This window comes from Hoplias malabaricus, chromosome 10 (assembly GCF_029633855.1).
Source record: "Hoplias malabaricus isolate fHopMal1 chromosome 10, fHopMal1.hap1, whole genome shotgun sequence".
In the NCBI taxonomy this organism is placed as follows: domain Eukaryota; kingdom Metazoa; phylum Chordata; class Actinopteri; order Characiformes; family Erythrinidae; genus Hoplias; species Hoplias malabaricus.
The window spans coordinates 6,362,612-6,379,407 of NC_089809.1; the positions used below are offsets into that span (position 1 = coordinate 6,362,612).

At 44.0% G+C, this 16,796-nt stretch overlaps 1 protein-coding gene across 2 annotated transcripts in view; it reads right to left on the reverse strand.

Moving 5' to 3' along the window:
- erfl3 (Ets2 repressor factor like 3) overlaps positions 1 to 16,796 on the reverse strand; it is a 74,069-nt gene that overhangs the window by 10,974 nt on the left and 46,299 nt on the right. For both annotated transcript variants that reach the window (XM_066683314.1, XM_066683313.1), the window contains exon 2: positions 13,365 to 13,599. In XM_066683314.1, the coding sequence (XP_066539411.1) occupies positions 13,365 to 13,396 (32 nt within the window). In that variant the 5' untranslated portion in view covers positions 13,397 to 13,599. The remainder of the gene's footprint in view (positions 1 to 13,364; positions 13,600 to 16,796) is intronic.

Below are 16,796 nucleotides of genomic sequence, written 5' to 3' on the forward strand. Positions count from 1 at the left end.
GTGAGAAGGCTTTCCAACAAAACGAGGCTGGAAAGAGCCAGAGGGCAAACCAGAGAGAACATTGCTGTACTGTAGGGTAATTTCTTACATGTGAATGAGACATGAGGTAGGTGGGTGGTGTTTGAAGGCGAGGTGTTTGTGTTCCTCTCTCTCTCTCAGTGACTTATCAAGCTGCGTTGCCTTTATGTTTTAGGGGAGTGGCTTCGGAATTAGAGCTGAATGTAGGAAGTGGGAATATTTTCTTTTTCTAAAACCGGCTTACACTTACTGGAGCTTTTAGCACCTGCTTGTGGTGATTCTTCATCCTGCTAAACATGCATGAGTGAGTGAATAAGCCATGTTTATAAAGTCCCACATAGCTGATACATTTGGGTCGAATCTCTGCCTCTTTTGGCACTTACAGCACAGTTAAGGCACTACGTATTGTTTTGTTTGTCGGACACGACCGAATGTCATGAGCCAGGCTTAACATGGGTCACGGAACATGTTGTGCAGCAAATGTCGATTTGGCCCAGACACGAACCACAACACACCTGACATCTGGCCCATAAAAGGTGGCTGAGACGAGGCCAGACTCACCCTGAGTCAGCACTGTCATTCAAGGCCAAATGTGGGCCATAAGAGAGCTGGAGATAGGGGCCACATTTGGGCCAAATATTCATTGCTATCTGGGAGGCTTATCATCAAAAAAGAAACTAAAATATAAATATAAAATCATAATTATTAATTGTTTCTTGAATTTATAGGCAATCAATCAATTCTGGCTTCTGCCATAAAAAATGTTGAACCATAATATTCCATGTTGTACAACAGCTCTCAATCAGATTTTAAACCAGTTTTTATAATGATAAATCACACACACACACACACACACACACACACAGCAATATAACATAATATGAAAAGAAAAAGGCAATGATGCTGATGTGTCTTTATTCGGGTCCAATGAGGATATCTGTGGTCAGTCTAGTTTTGGTTTATATAACCCGCTGATAAATTCCCTCTTTCTTAATCCCCTTATATAATTCTATTCTCTCTCTCTCTCTCTCTCTCTCTCTCTCTCTCTCTCTCTCTCTCTCTCTCCTCTCTCTGTCTATATATTAACCTTTGTCCTGCTCCAAACTCTTTACATAACATCTCTCTTTTCTTTATAATGCTCTGCGTATTTATATAACCCCAAACACACTACCTCATGCTTGCTGTTGACCGAAAGAGAGATAAGAGTGTGTGTGACAGCCTGCAAGCCTCTAATTTGACTGAATGGCAGGTTTAGGGTAGATGCTGACACAGATGCTTTTTAAATGCTTATAGGATGCTGCATACCTGTGTGTGTGTGTGCGTGTTGCCATGTTCACGTGTGTGTGTGTCTGTGTGTGTGTTTGGAGTTTATAAAGTGGTGTGTGTGGTAGATTAAGTCGAGACAGATGGATATAGGGAGATGTTTTGGTCTTTTCTGCTGGCCTGTGTGTGTGTGTGTGAGAGAGAGAGAGAGAGAGAGAGAGAGAGAGAGAGAGAGAGAGAGAGAGAGAATTACGGTTATTAAGAGGAGTGGTGAAGACAGGCTCTCTCTAGTTTCAGACAAAAACAGATCAGTGGGCCACAAGACAGTGAGAATGTGTTTGTGGGGAGGAGAGAGTGTTGGACCCACACTGATAGAGTGTTAACACATTTCCATATGTACCCATTTTTCTCACAACCACAATTTACCAAACTGCCCAAAAAAAAAAGAAACACATGGGACATATGGTTTATGAAAACACATGTGGTGTATTAACTTATGCAGCATTCCAGGCCTACGGAGTGTTCTTTGGTGTTCCTGAGTGTTATCTTTATCACAGGAAGAGCCCTGGTGATGCCTCCGTCATCTATCACCACAACAGGCCCTGCTGTCTCTGGGTGGGTAGTGTAGCCCTCAAACTCCTCCCCACGACTCAGTATGATGCTAGCAAACGCGAGTGTCTGTAAATTGATATAACAGAACAGTTACATAGGGGCAGCACGGTGGTGCAGCAGGTAGTGTCGCAGTCACACAGCTCCAGGGACCTGGAGGTTGTTGGTTCAAGTCCCGCTCCGAGTGACTGTCTGTGAGGAGTGTGGTGTGTTCTCCCTGTGTCTGCGTGGGTTTACTCTGGGTGACTGTCTGTGAGGAGTGTGGTGTGTTCTCCCTGTGTCTGCGTGGGTTTACTCTGGGTGACTGTCTGTGAGGACTGTGGTGTGTTCTCTCTCTCTGTCCGCGTGGGTTTCCTCCAGGTGCTCCGGTTTCCTCCCACAGTCCAAAAACATATGTTGGTAGGTGGATTGGCGAATCAAAAGGGCAGCCCCTCCAGGGTGTATTCCCGCCTTGCGCCCAATGATTCCAGGTAGGCTCTGGACCCACTGCAACCCCGAACTGGATAAGCGCTTACAGATAATGAATGAATGAACACTAACATCGAAATCACCATCTTTAAATCAACTAAACCGTAACTCACATGTATGTTTCGATACAATATTATACCCCTTATTTGGCCATTTACAGGGGTTGGACAATGAAAGTGAAACACCTGGTTTTAGACCACAGTAATTTATTAGTATGGTGTAGGGCCTCCTTTTGCGGCCGATACAGCGTCAGTTGGTCTTGGGAATGACATATACAAGTCCTGCACAGTGGTCAGAGGGATTTTCCTGACTCGCTCCTCCAAAACACCCCAAAGTGGCTCAATAATATTTAGATCTGGTGACTGTGCAGGCCATGGGAGATGTTCAACTTCACTTTCATGTTCATCAAACCAATCTTTCACCAGTCTCGCTGTGTGTATTGGTGCATTGTCGTCCTGATACACGGCACCGCCTTCAGGACACAATGTTTGAACCATTGGATACACATGGTCTTACTGGTGCAATGTGCAGTTAATGACGATTGGCCACCAGGCTGCTCCAGTTTAGCCATGAAACCTCCCACACTACAATGACAGGTGTTTCACTTTCATTGTCCAACCCCTGTACAATTACAATTAATAAAAAAAAGCTTTAAATCGTATTTGTACACCTAACAGAAACATTAAAACTACAGCAAAGCTAAAGTGTCTATGTATCACTCAATCTTTCTTTTCCCTTCCCTACTGAGACGGTTCATACAATGCACGGTGCATGCCGTTAAATAAACAAATAAATAAACGTATATGTAAATATACCAATAATTAGACAGCCAAGCAGGCTGCACTTCATGAATGAACGTCTATGACCACAGCAGGAAGATTGTTGGTAATTCCATGTAACACACAGAGAACCTCGTTAAGGTTTTCAAAAGCAAGCTTCCTCCTTGTTTATCCCTAATTTCCATTCTCTTCCTGTCTGTCTCTCTCTCTCGCTCAAACACACACACGCACCCACACAGGTACACAGGCTGACACATCACGTAAGGGCACATAGGCACACACACACACACAAACACACATACACACACACTTTGAACTGACTTCAAAAGAAAAGGATTCTTTGGGTGGCTACATTTAGCTACAGAAAGCCTACACACACACACACACACACACCTTCCTTCTTTTCCATGGACTCTGGATTGGGCTCTAAAATCAAAGCTTGTCTTTAGGGAATGCAGCAGGTTTCCAGGAAACAATCAGATTTATGCGTGTGGCAGCTGGGATTAAACAACACCCTGACACTATATTTAATCTAACAGTAATCCATACAGCAGCTAGACCCAAACAACTCGGCACAGATTACTCAAAAATGACTCAAAAAACACACGTCAGCCACAGAATCATATCAGAGACAGCCATAAAACCACAGCAGTGAGGAACGCTCTGTTCTCAGTGGGTTTGGCCCAAACTGCTCCCGAACTTTCGTTTTGATATTCTGCCGAACTGGAATTTTCTCTGGTCACTGGTCTCAAAGAGCCTCGGAAATCACTGCGGACAAATGGTAAGCTGCAGGATTAAGCATGATACATCAGATCAATTAAAACCAGACCTAACCTAATCTTACATTAACCAAATTTTAGATGTTCTCTAAATTTTAAAGAAGCAGTTCAACGTTTAAAGACATTTATAAGAGTTTGATTAACTGCTTGTTTGTTTGTTAAAACTAGATCAAATAAATCCAAACCCAGCTCCCATTGGACGCCCACCTGGAATCACTGGGCACAGGACAGGGACACACCCTGGAGGGGGTTAGTCCTTCGCAAGGTGACACACTCACACCTATGAAAACCTATGAACACCTATGAGTCGCCAATCCACCTACAAACGTGTGTTTTTTAGACCGTGAGAGGAAACCGGAGTCACCCGGAGGAAACCCACACAGACACAGGGAGAACACACCACACTCCTCACAGACAGCCACCTGGAGGAAACCCACACAGACACAGGGAGAACACATCACACTCCTCACAGACAGTCACCCAGAGGAAACCCACACAGACACAGGGAGAACACACCACACTCCTCACAGACAGTCACCCAGAGGAAACCCACGCAGACACAGGGAGAACACACCACACTCCTCACAGACAGTCACCCGGAGGAAACCCACGCAGACACAGGGAGAACACACCACACTCCTCACAGACAGTCAACCGGAGGAAACCCACGGAGACACAGAGAGAACACACCACACTCCTCACAGACAGTCACCCAGAGGAACCCCACGCAGACACAGGGAGAACACACCACACTCCTCACAGACAGTCAACCGGAGGAAACCCACGCAGACACAGGGAGAACACACCACACTCCTCACAGACAGTCAACCGGAGGAAACCCACGCAGACACAGGGAGAACACACCACACTCCTCACAGACAGTCAACCGGAGGAAACCCACGGAGACACAGAGAGAACACACCACACTCCTCACAGACAGTCACCCAGAGGAAACCCACGCAGACACAGGGAGAACACACCACACTCCTCACAGACAGTCAACCGGAGGAAACCCACGGAGACACAGAGAGAACACACCACACTCCTCACAGACAGTCACCCAGAGGAACCCCACGCAGACACAGGGAGAACACACCACACTCCTCACAGTCACCCAGAGGAAACCCACGCAGACACAGGGAGAACACACCACACTCCTCACAGACAGTCACCCGGAGGAAACCCACGCAGACACAGGGAGAACACACCACACTCCTCACAGACAGCCACCTGGAGGAAACCCACGCAGACACAGGGAGAACACACCACACTCCTCACAGACAGTCACCCGGAGGAAACCCACGCGGACACAGGGAGAACACTCCACACTCCTCACAGACAGTCACCCGGAGGAAACCCACACAGACACAGGGAGAACACACCACACTCCTAACAGACAGTCACCTGAAGGAAACCCACACAGACACAGGGAGAACACACCTGAGATAGAATTCCAGAGGGTGGGAGCGATTATGGCAAAGGCCCTGTCACCCAAGGTACAGTAAATAAAACTTTAAATAATTGGATAATACTTATAAATCACCCTAAATGTGGTAACAGACACACAAGTGTCAAAAGAAAGTGAATTCCCCATTGAAACAAGTTTACTACAGAGAAAAGGACATCAGATTGTCTCAAATACTGTGTTATTACAGCTAGCTAACAACGGATTCATCTGGCTGCGCAAGAAAAAGTCTGTACTACATACAGAAACTGTATATCATTAAAAAGAATGAATTCCTTTTTCCTCACTGAAGAACAGATATTTATTAGGGCTCACATCACCATAAAAAACATGGAATGAAACAGGACCCTCTGGATGTGTTATGCTCAGGGGTACAAAGCCCTAGCATTGACCTTACCAGAGATGCAGAAGCTGTTAGAGCAGCAGAGAAGAGGCAAGCTCCCTGTTAAAACCCTTAAAGGCTAAGCACCAGCTCTATGAAAGTGTCAAACAAATAAATACAGTGGAATTTCCTAACTTGTGTTTATTGATAGTCAGAAAACATTAGTATTTCTTACTAATTGAAGGAATAAAGTTTAAAAGACCGTTGGTCCAAGAGCCTCTGTAACATGGAGGTAAACAGGGTAAGGACACTCACTTCGCCTGTTTTAGTTGGTGTTAGTTAACGTTAGCTTGACTCGCTAAACTCGGTGTCTCAGATTATACTCGGCTACGTAGCTGCATTACGGAGGTTTATAGTGTCGGATGAATTCGAGTTCGACTTCGATCACATTTACAAGAATAACGGTACCTCTACATTTGAGTTTAGCTTATTGCTAGGCTATTGTCATGAATAATGTTGGTTATTTAGCTAGATACTGTCATAACAGTCAGTCATAACGGTGTTTTACCGCGGCGTTGTTCAGCTGTTGTCCACCAGTGACGTCACGGTCGCGTTCAAGAATTTCCGAAGCGAGCTCGGGTTTTTCCGTCAATTTAATAAAATTGTCAGTTTTAAAGCAAATTAAGCTGCTATTTTCATTTTAATTCATACTTATATCTGTCAGTCACTACAATAATGTGAAATGTTCATGGAGGTCCATTAAGTGGTGCTTAGCCTTTAATTTCAGAAGAAATATCAGCAAACTGTGGACTTATAAAGTATGCTTTTTGGTAATCCATTTCCTGCTACTCCTAGAATACATTTAATACATGTAGTCTTTGTAGAGTGAGAGTAAATGATAAAAAAAGAAAAAAGATGTGTGTGTGTTTGTGTGTGTGTGTGTGTGTGTGTACCCGTTTGTTCAAAGGTACTTGGTAATTAGAAAGTAATCCTAGCTACATCCACTGGCTCTATTGACTCCTCGTAGATAAACATTGTGTTCTAAGTGTGAGCCCTCGCGTGTGTGAGTGTGTGTTTCCTTGTGTCAGAGTGTGCCACGAGTGTGTACCGTGGGCATGTCTCTCGCCCACTGAGATAATAAAGAACTCATTCTGCTCTTCACAATAAGATGTATACAAGTCTGTCCCTGGGCACACTCCCCTCTTTGCATCTCACACACTCACACACAATCCAACACGCACACACTCGTCATCATGCTCTAAAACAAATACGGGTATTGTAGTTTCAGATCTGACCCTCTCGTACACACACACACACGCGCACACACACACACTTACTCCGTGTCAAACTCAATCCAGTCCGAAGGTTTGAAGTAGACCACTTGAAACAAACACCTATAACAACTGACGCACTGAAGGTGTATAACTCTAACCTTTGTAGCCAAACTTAAACGATCCCAGAGCGAATTTATGTTGCAAGGCATGTCAAATAGTCACGCATCTTTAGCAGCTTCAAATTCACATTTAAGGAGCACGTTAGCCTATGTTCGCCACCACAATTCCAAGATTCTGGCAAAGCATTATAAGCAGGGTGACCATATGTCCTCTTTTCCCCTTGACATTTCCTCTTTTTGGGACCAAAAAATGCATACGCTGGGATTTTTGGGTATTTTTAATAACCATAATAACCACCTATGATGTTGCTGAAGGGTGAACAAAAGAGAGGGCGCAAGAGATCAAGGGTTCTTGGTTTGAGAGTAGAATTGGGACACAATTCGTTTTTCTCGCTCCTTTGGGTGTGTACATCACTACAGCTTTAAACCATTCACTGTTCTTGAAACAGCTTTACAGGCCAGACTTATTAAGGTCAGAACACCAGAGAGTGAGGGGTTACTCAGTTTATCAAACAAGGCTGTGATTTACATAAAGGAGTGTGGTGTGTTCTCCCTGTGTCTGTGTGGGTTTCCTCTGGGTGACTGTCTGTGAGGAGTGTGGTGTGTTCTCCCCGTGTCTGCGTGGGTTTCCTCCGGGTGACTGTCTGTTAGGAGTGTGGTGTGTTCTCACCGTGTCCGCATGGGTTTCCTCCGGGTGACTGTCTGTGAGGAGTGTGGTGTGTTCTCCCTGTGTCTGCGTGGGTTTCCTCCGAGTGACTGTGTGTGAGGAGTGTGGTGTGTTCTCTCTGTGTCTGCGTGGGTTTCCTCCGGGTGACTGTCTGTGAGGAGTGTGGTGTGTTCCCCCTGTGTTTGCGTGGGTTTCCTCCGGGTGACTGTCTGTGAGGAGTTGGTGTGTTCTCCCTGTGTCTGCGTGGGTTTCCTCCGGGTGCTCCGGTTTCCTCCCACAGTCCAAAAACACACGTTGGTAGGTGGATTGGTGACTCAAAAGTGTCCGTAGGTGTGAGTGTGTGAGTGAATGTGTGAGTGTGTGTGTTGCCCTGTGAAGGACTGCCCCCCCCTCCAGGGACCTGAATTGGATAAGCGGTTATAGATAATGAATGAATGAAAGTTCAACAACATTGTTAAATAGTTATGGATGCATTTGAACACCGTTTTCTTGTTGGTCGTGGGGATGGACAACCTACCAGTCCTAAGCTCATTACTCTAACCATTAGGCCACAGCTGCCCCCTTGAGTACCCCTTGAGCTCCAGTGTTTACCTCAAAATAGTTGTGTACACTCAGTTCTATTTATTTATAAAATTGCTAGTTCAAATAAAGTGTGAATAAAGTGCTGTAGATCACTTCAGAAAACCAAAACAATATGAGTGACCATATGAAAAAAATTAACTTATTAACCTTTCACTCATTTTTAAGTGTGTGTATCAATCAGTGGGTACAGAACTGAAAAGTCACGGCTACTGCCTGCGGTGCACACGGATTCCATTGTGTCCCAGTGGTCAGAAAATGCTGAGGGCGGTGTATACTACTCCAAACCCTCACCCCCCCCCAACCTCCACCTTCAAGTTCCAGAGAAACTCCCGAGCGCGAACACACACTCCTGCTGTGGAGCCCTGGGAAGCCGTGTGCGTCCTGACCCACTGCAGAATGTCAACACTGGGACAATGGCGTTCCAGAGAGTGGGATTTTCCCCACGCGCCAGGCAGGAAGGAGGGGGGCGCCGGTCCAGTGACTGCTGCGGGTCAAAGCAATAAACTCGGCGCTAGCACTTCACAATCACAGCACATATCAAAACCTTGTATGTCCAGTTTTGTCGTTGTCTTTTGCGATGAAAATGTGACAATACACTGAGTAATATATGTTCCGAATAATTGTTAATAAAGACATAACACTAATATGGTTGTGCCTTCTCCTAAAAGCTGGTTTATTGTTGAGCTACATCACTCCAAAGACCACAGTTCTACTCCAGCGCTTTATACCCCTCTAGTCAACCCTTGTCATTAATGACCTTGTGCTTTGATTTCACATTTCTTTTCATGCTGTGTTATGAAGATTATACAAGCTGTGTGTGCAACTGATTGTATGCATTATGAGCAAACCTCAGAATAACTGAAATTAACCTGTACCTATTCATTTGTTCATCTTCTGTAACCACTGCTTTCAGATCAGGGTTGCGGTAGGTTCCGTGCCTAATCAGAACCATGGGGTGCAAGGCAGGAACACACTCTGGACAGGGCACCAGTGCATCACAAGATAACACACACACAGACACTCACTCCAGTGGACATTCGCACAGTCACTTCAACAACCAACATGTGTTTGTTTACTTTGGAGGGGGACCTAGAGGAACCCCACTCAGACACAGGGAGAACACACCAAGCTCCTCACAGACAGTGTCACAATACCTGGAAATTAGGGCTTGACAATAATTCAATATCAATATATATCGCAATATTAAATATTTTAGTAACAATATGATTTTTAAACACATTTTCTATATTTGACATTTGGACAATGCCAATAGGTTTAGGTTTGATGGTGATGTTATGTTTTTTTTTGTGTGTATTTTATACTATTCATATTGGTATTACATCATATCGAACCAAACTAAGGAATATATCATGATATAAATGTTGGCCGTATCATCCAGGCCTATTGGAAAATTAAAGGAATTTTGTGATTTATCCTTGAGATGAATTAGACACTGAGAACGACGGAACAGTAGCAGTTTCCTATAAAAGAGTCCTTAAAACAGCTCAGTTGACCTCAGATGCCAGGTAAAAGCTAAACTGTCCACTTCCCAGGTATTAAGGCTATTGTAAATTAACACACAAAGAGATGCAGCTGGAAATAGGCTTTAAATGTGCAAAATAGCAGTGCTCTTACATAACTGAGCTGATGCAAACCTGCAGTTAATGGAAAGTTCAAGGTGAATGAGTGAGGACATTAGTTCAGTAAGGACATTAGCCCGAGTTCAACTCTCTCTCGGCCCAATATACCACAGACTGTTTACACAAAACTTCATTTACACGTAGAATCTCTTAAAACAGAAGGATGGATGCTAAAAATAGAGAGCGGTGGATTTGCTGGACTTGGGTGGTATAGCCTTAAAGACATGGATGGAGCTTATTGGGATTAATGACGGAAAAACACTTATTCACATACACACACACACACACACACGTATAATCCCCCTGGCACTACTGCAGTAGGATCCTTTCAATGGTTGTGTGTGTTAAATCACTTGTTGTCGTTCCCATGCCTCAAACCCTGGCTGTCCTCAAAGCTCCCTGTTGGAGAACCTGTAGTATCTTTTCTCCGGGATCAGGAGACGAAATAATCGTGAAATGGCAAAAAGGTATCATCACAAAACTGGGGACAAAGCTGATTAGTTGTGAACACAATATAAGCTGCATAAAAGTACATGAAACAAAATGGCCGCTCTGAGAAGCTGCTTACAAGCCTAGGGTCACCATGCTTAAAGGCAACAGATTATTCTGGAAAACTACTGGTCTAACAGCAAAACAAACTCCAATTCTTAAGGTGGAAAGGGGGGTTTTGAGTAAGAAACAGACTATAGCTTGTACATGGATGTTTTTATTCACTGTCTGAGCACTTTCAGTCTGTGTTTACTTTCATTTAAAAATTAGTTCCACCTTAAATAATACATCTAAAACAGCACAGATCAATATTACCCCCCTATGAAGCAGGAATAGGGTAACATTCCCTACCCTTTTCATGCTTTTCAACATTCTGATGTCTCTCCACCGCGTCCAAACATTTCCAGAGGCTGCTTTTCAGATGTAACTCAGCCAGAGAAGCGCAGAGAAACAGCCTGAGCCAATTCAGAACAAGATCTTTAGTCAAATTAACTGCGTAAAAACACCAGGGCCTATTTCAGCATGCACACAGACCAGAGAGAAAGTGGTGAGGAAACCACTCTGATTAATCCAAGTGTATTGGATTAAAATCTAGAACATCGCCTTTAATGCCAAGTGTCAGCCAAAGGGGTGTAAACCTCTATACCACAAGGATGAGTTGGAACACCAGACCTAACCCTCCAACATCACTATCTGAGCAGTATCAGTATCTAGAGCCCTTGTGGCTGCCATCAAATCCTCACAGCAATGCAAGAAGCCCTTTCAGAAGAGTCGCTGATGTTACTTCAGCAAAGGTGGACAGGCTCCTTATAAGCTCCCTTCATTTCAGAAGAAGCATAATAGTATACAGTAAAAAAAAAGTGCATAGTCTCAACAGGAGGAAAGTGTGTGTAGTTATAGAAGTATAGCGACCACCTACACACTCACAAGAGGCCAATATTGACCGTGCTATGTTGTGGGTGATGATGTGCTGCCAACAGAGAGGCACCAGCCAGCATCAGTGCCATAACAATATTAGTGTATCATGGCCTAAGCAGCCTGGACTCTTTCATAACGGAGAAGGGTAATGACATATGAAGCCTTGCTCAGTACATAAGCGCTTCACGAGGATCAGTGCTTATCTGATAAAAATAGTAAGTGATGTCACATCTCAGCCTCAGCCATTCACAAAAAAACAAGAAGTCAGATCAGGACTAGGGCGGTAAACAAGATAAGAAATGTCCTGAGGCGTTGGTCCTACCCAGAACTTTCTCTATCTCTCCTCGTCTGCCTCTTAATAAGGTCGTGAATGCCTCATTTTGAACCTTCAACAAAAAGCTAGGCCTACATCGATAAAGATTTCAGCGGTATGTCGCTCTGGTACGTACATGTAAAATGTTAATGTTAATGTAGATAGACACTGGGGGGTCTGCACACCACAAATAAAGAATATCCAGAAAAATATCTTAGAATACCAAATAGTTTCATATATATAAAATATAACGTCTAATTTGGACATTTCACTGGGTAAGTAAAGAGGAAAAATGTACAATTTAAAGTAAAAATAGTGAAAAAACAATCACTTTTTAAGTGAGTTAGCGCATTAAATTGAAGAACTGGAGCTTCTACCAACACACACTGTGAAATCAACAAACCAGCCTGTTTTTTTATGGGGGATGTCTGAAAAAATGTGGAAAATATCAGTCGGTCTGATTTTGTGCTGCATCTTATATAGAGTCCAGACATTTTAGAACTGTCCTGCCACGCTTCCTGTGTCTCTCCAATCACAGCGTTGGGCCCACATGTCACGCCTACATCCCAGGACTCCCAGAATGCACCAGACAGTGACATCACTATACACCAGTCTTACTCACGACAATTCTAATCATGCACACCTGTTTGTACTCCTATATATACTCCATTTCCTGTATTGTTCATTGCCGTGGTTTGTCCCAGTGTACAAAGTGTTCTCCTGAAACCCGTCTAAGATATCCTGTTGCCTACTCCTTGTTTGTTATTTCGGTTTCCGTCTTTTGCCTCATCCTTTTGGTATTGTTTGTATTCTCCGGTATTTGGACTCTGCCTGGTTTTTGACTACGCCTATCGCTACATCTCTGAGGTACTGTTTGCTCCCTGTGTTTGAACCTTGCTTGTTTTTTGACTACTCTTTTGGATTCGTGTTAATAAGCTCTACCTGTGATCCGCAAGTGTCAGCTCTCTGTCTGGTCTTGACACCACATTAATGTTAGAGCGCAAAAACAAAGTTAAAAATCTAAAAAAAGTTCAAAGAAATAACTGTACCAAATAAATATGGCCAAGTTTGAGAAAAGGAAAAGACTTGTCATTAAGACCCTGGAATGGTGTTTACTTGTGCAAAAAGGGGCAGGATATGTGCCTTATAAATGTTCATAATTTCATACATATAAGACTCATAAACAAAACCTCATCCACCAAATCTCCACCAAGAAGTGTGTTGTTTGTTGGCTGCTGTGTATGTGTACGGCACAATGATTCTTCCAATTATTTTTCCCTAAATCTTTACTAATAGTTTAGCCAAATTCCCACCAACTTCTGAAGTCTTCTGCTAAAAAGGCTGGGAGGGTGCTTTCTCTGAGTGATGTGAAGCCACACCTCTCCTTTTGAATCTGCTGCTAGCTCAATGTCAGTGGAGCTGAACACACTTGGAGGAGAACACTAAGTTCCCTCTGCAAGCTAACAGATGCAACAATTGGCTAACGTTGTGTGGGGCCCCCCTCTTAAAAACAGAGAGCGACAAAGAGAGAGGGAAGACGTATGCACTCTAGAACTTTTGGCTATAGCCATGGATACAAGTCCTTGGTTATAAAGCCAACATTTATAACAGTTGTGCCAGTCGTCTTCTTCCAACCAAGAAAGAGAAACCGAACCTCACCTGAGAGCTCGGCTGAGTTTGTCATAGTTCATCTGAGGTTTGCACTTGCGAGCTCCCCACAGTCGGGCCACCTCATCAGGGTCTTTGATGACGAATTCTCCATAGTCCCCCTGCCAGGCGATTACATCGTGGTACTCCTCCTTCCTCAGCAGCTCTAGGATGAAGTGCCACAGCTGGATCTGCCTGGAGCCTGGACTCGACTCAGGCTTGTAGGCCCATTCTGGAAAGGCAAACCCTAAACACACAGAAAAACAGACATTAGGTCAAAAACGCTCAATGCCACACAAAGTGTAGAGGAGTATAAACGCCACCCAACTTTTAGCTTTCCCAAATAATTAAAAGCTTTTACTACAACAAAGGGGAACAAGCGATATATTAAAATACTTCTTTCTACTATCACTGAAGCCAGAAGAGGCTCAGGCTTCGGCAACAGTTTGTGACACAGTCTTATATACAATCTGTACATTAAACCATCAACAATGACCATATATCAACCAAACAAATCCAATACTACTGAGAAACACACTGAGGAAAGGGAAACTGGGGTGAATTAGATTCATAGGTGATGAAGAAGAAGGGTCAGATTAGGCCACTGCTAGGTCATAGCAGGTAAAGTACCAGCTAACTTAAGACCACGAGGCAAAGTGTATGTAATAGTTCATTCAGGCTAAAGAGGATCAGCCAGGCCAGGAATAATTCACACACACCTGTATGTTCAAATAAACACAGACACACAACACTACAATATGTCACAGTAAGATTATGAGGGCTCCTGAGTTGAGCAGCAGTCTAAGCGTTGGCTCTATCATTGGGAGACTGCTGGTTTGATCCAGGTAATGCCTCAGTCATCAGAGGATGGGACTCCTCTAGAATAAAATTAGCCTCAGGCTCCAGGTGGGTAGGACCAATCCTCTTCTTGACCCATCTATCTGCTCACAGTGCTCGCTATCACGTGCCTCGGAGGGAGCATGTGCTTGCCTTCAACCTCCAGAGGCCGCATGCTTCGTGTGTGATCAGGGCAGGCTCACTGACAGGGTGATTTGGCGAAGACAGACAAGTGAGAAAAAGTTGACATGAACTTGTTGATTAGGGTGACCAGACGTCCTCTTTTACCCGGACATGTCCTCTTTTTTAGACTTAAAAACAACATCCGGGCGGAATCTCACAAACATCCGGGGTTTTGTTTTTCTAGAGCTTACATAGAACTTCGAGAAGTTTTGTTCACAAACTAGTCCCGCCCTCCCCTACTCCGATTGGTTCGCTTGAGTGAGAAGGGGACGTGGTGAAGTAGCCTAAAATCTTCGGATTGGACGGTCTGACTGTAGAGCTACCGTTATTGGTCGATAACCTTCTCTGTAAACGTTTAATTGGTCAGTCTGCACGTCAGTAGTCGTCCAACCCCCCCCCCCCCCCCCCCCCAAGACGTGTCCTCTTTTACATCATCCCTCAGATCTGGTCACCCTATTGTTGATCAAATAAAAAAAAACGACAAAAACAAACGTTTATATTTGCTAGAAGTGAGCAGTCAAGGCGCTTTTCCACTGCATGGTACCCACTCGACTTGCTTGGCTCAATTTTTTTGCACTGACACTAGGCACATTTTTGGTAATTAACACCAGTAACCGATGTATTTTATCTTACTTCCTGCTCGCTCAGGGTTCTAATCGAGCCTACTAAAGAGTAAACATGAAGTGTGAACCTCACAGAGCACTGATTGGCCAAAGAAACTTGTTAATCATGATGAATTACAGACATCCAGCACAAACTCGCCATCTGCAAAATTTCACGTTTGTTTTTATCCAACTCACAATGGCAGAAAAAAACAAACAAACAAAAGCTACTACAAGCAAGATCCCGACACACACAAGCACTTATACAACCTGAAAATGGCCCGCTGATTGGCCCCTTTAAGAAGTCAAATGTGGCATGCTCCAGAGAGTCTGACAGACAGGTCTGGTTTCACGTCTCACACACACACACGTGAAAAGGATCTCCACTAAGAAGTCTGAGCCAAATTCAATGTCTGTCAAAGTCCCTGAGGAACAATGAAAAGGAGCCTTTCGCGTCACACACCCACACACGCCCCTGTGGCAATAACAGATACACTTACATGCCTCTCTCTCTCACACACACACACACACACACTTATGAAACACCTTAAACATGCTGGTAGTCTTCGGCAGCGCTTGTTTGAACTAATGATACTGAAAATCTTCTGGAGGCGTGATGTCTCATCCCATGTGTTGTAGTACCCACACCAACACACACTCTAGTATACCAGACTCAAGGACAAAACCTCTCTGGGATATGACTGTGTGTATGTGTGTGTGTGTGTGTGTGTTATTGATCATATTACTGCCTAGACACAGTCCTGCAGCATCGGTGCACGTATTAGTTTACAGCGGCATCTACACTACACTCACACCCTTAGCCTCACTCTGAAATGAAGTGATCCTGTGTGCCTGACTGTACTTTCTGTCAGGGAGTGTAGGATGGCCCTCCCGCTCCTCCATCACCAGGGTGTCTGTTAGTAAACATAACAAACCGGCTTTGGGTTAGCGGCAGTTCCGGAGAAAAATTTGCCTGTCGATTGTAGCAGATAATCTGTGAGATTTCTGTTTGCTTAAGAGAAAAAGGCCAACAGGCTCCTCCAGTGATGTGGAAACAGGCATCAAAAGATCACTCCATTGATTGAAAAAAGGTCAAAAATACTTCTCCCAGTGTCAGCAAAGATAAACATTTTGAAAATAACAAATGTAAACTCGGCTGAAAGAAGGGATTATAAATGTTACTCATGTTTTGAGTCCATTGCCTTAAAATGACTCGCCTGTTTTCGTGTTTATTTTCCACTTTTTGTTTTCTGCAAAGACGTTATATTTTGGTGAATTACTAAGAAAGACTTGTTTTTAAACTATAAACACAATTAAATCCCCACAGATTTCTTCAATTCTTCAACGGACCTGGCTTTCAACTCCTTACTCAATAAACAACGACCCGACTCCAACTGACTCACTCACCCATTAACACATTCACTTACAACTCACTCAGCCGTCCACTCATTCCCCCACTAACTCACTCACCAGCTAACCCATTCACCCAAAATTCACTGCCCCATACACTGACTCACCAACCGATTCATACATCAATCGACTCACTCACTCACCAGCTAACCCATTCACCCAAAATTCACTGACCCATACACTGACTCACCCACCGATTCATTCATCAATCGAATCACTCACTCACTCACCAGCTAACCCTTTCACCCAAAATTCACTGACCCATACACTGACTCACCCACCGATTCATTCATCAATCCACTCACTCACTCACTCACTCACTCACCAGCTAACCCTTTCACCCAAAAATCACTTACTCACCCACCGATTCTTTCATCAATCGACTCACTCACTCACCAGCTAACCCATTCAC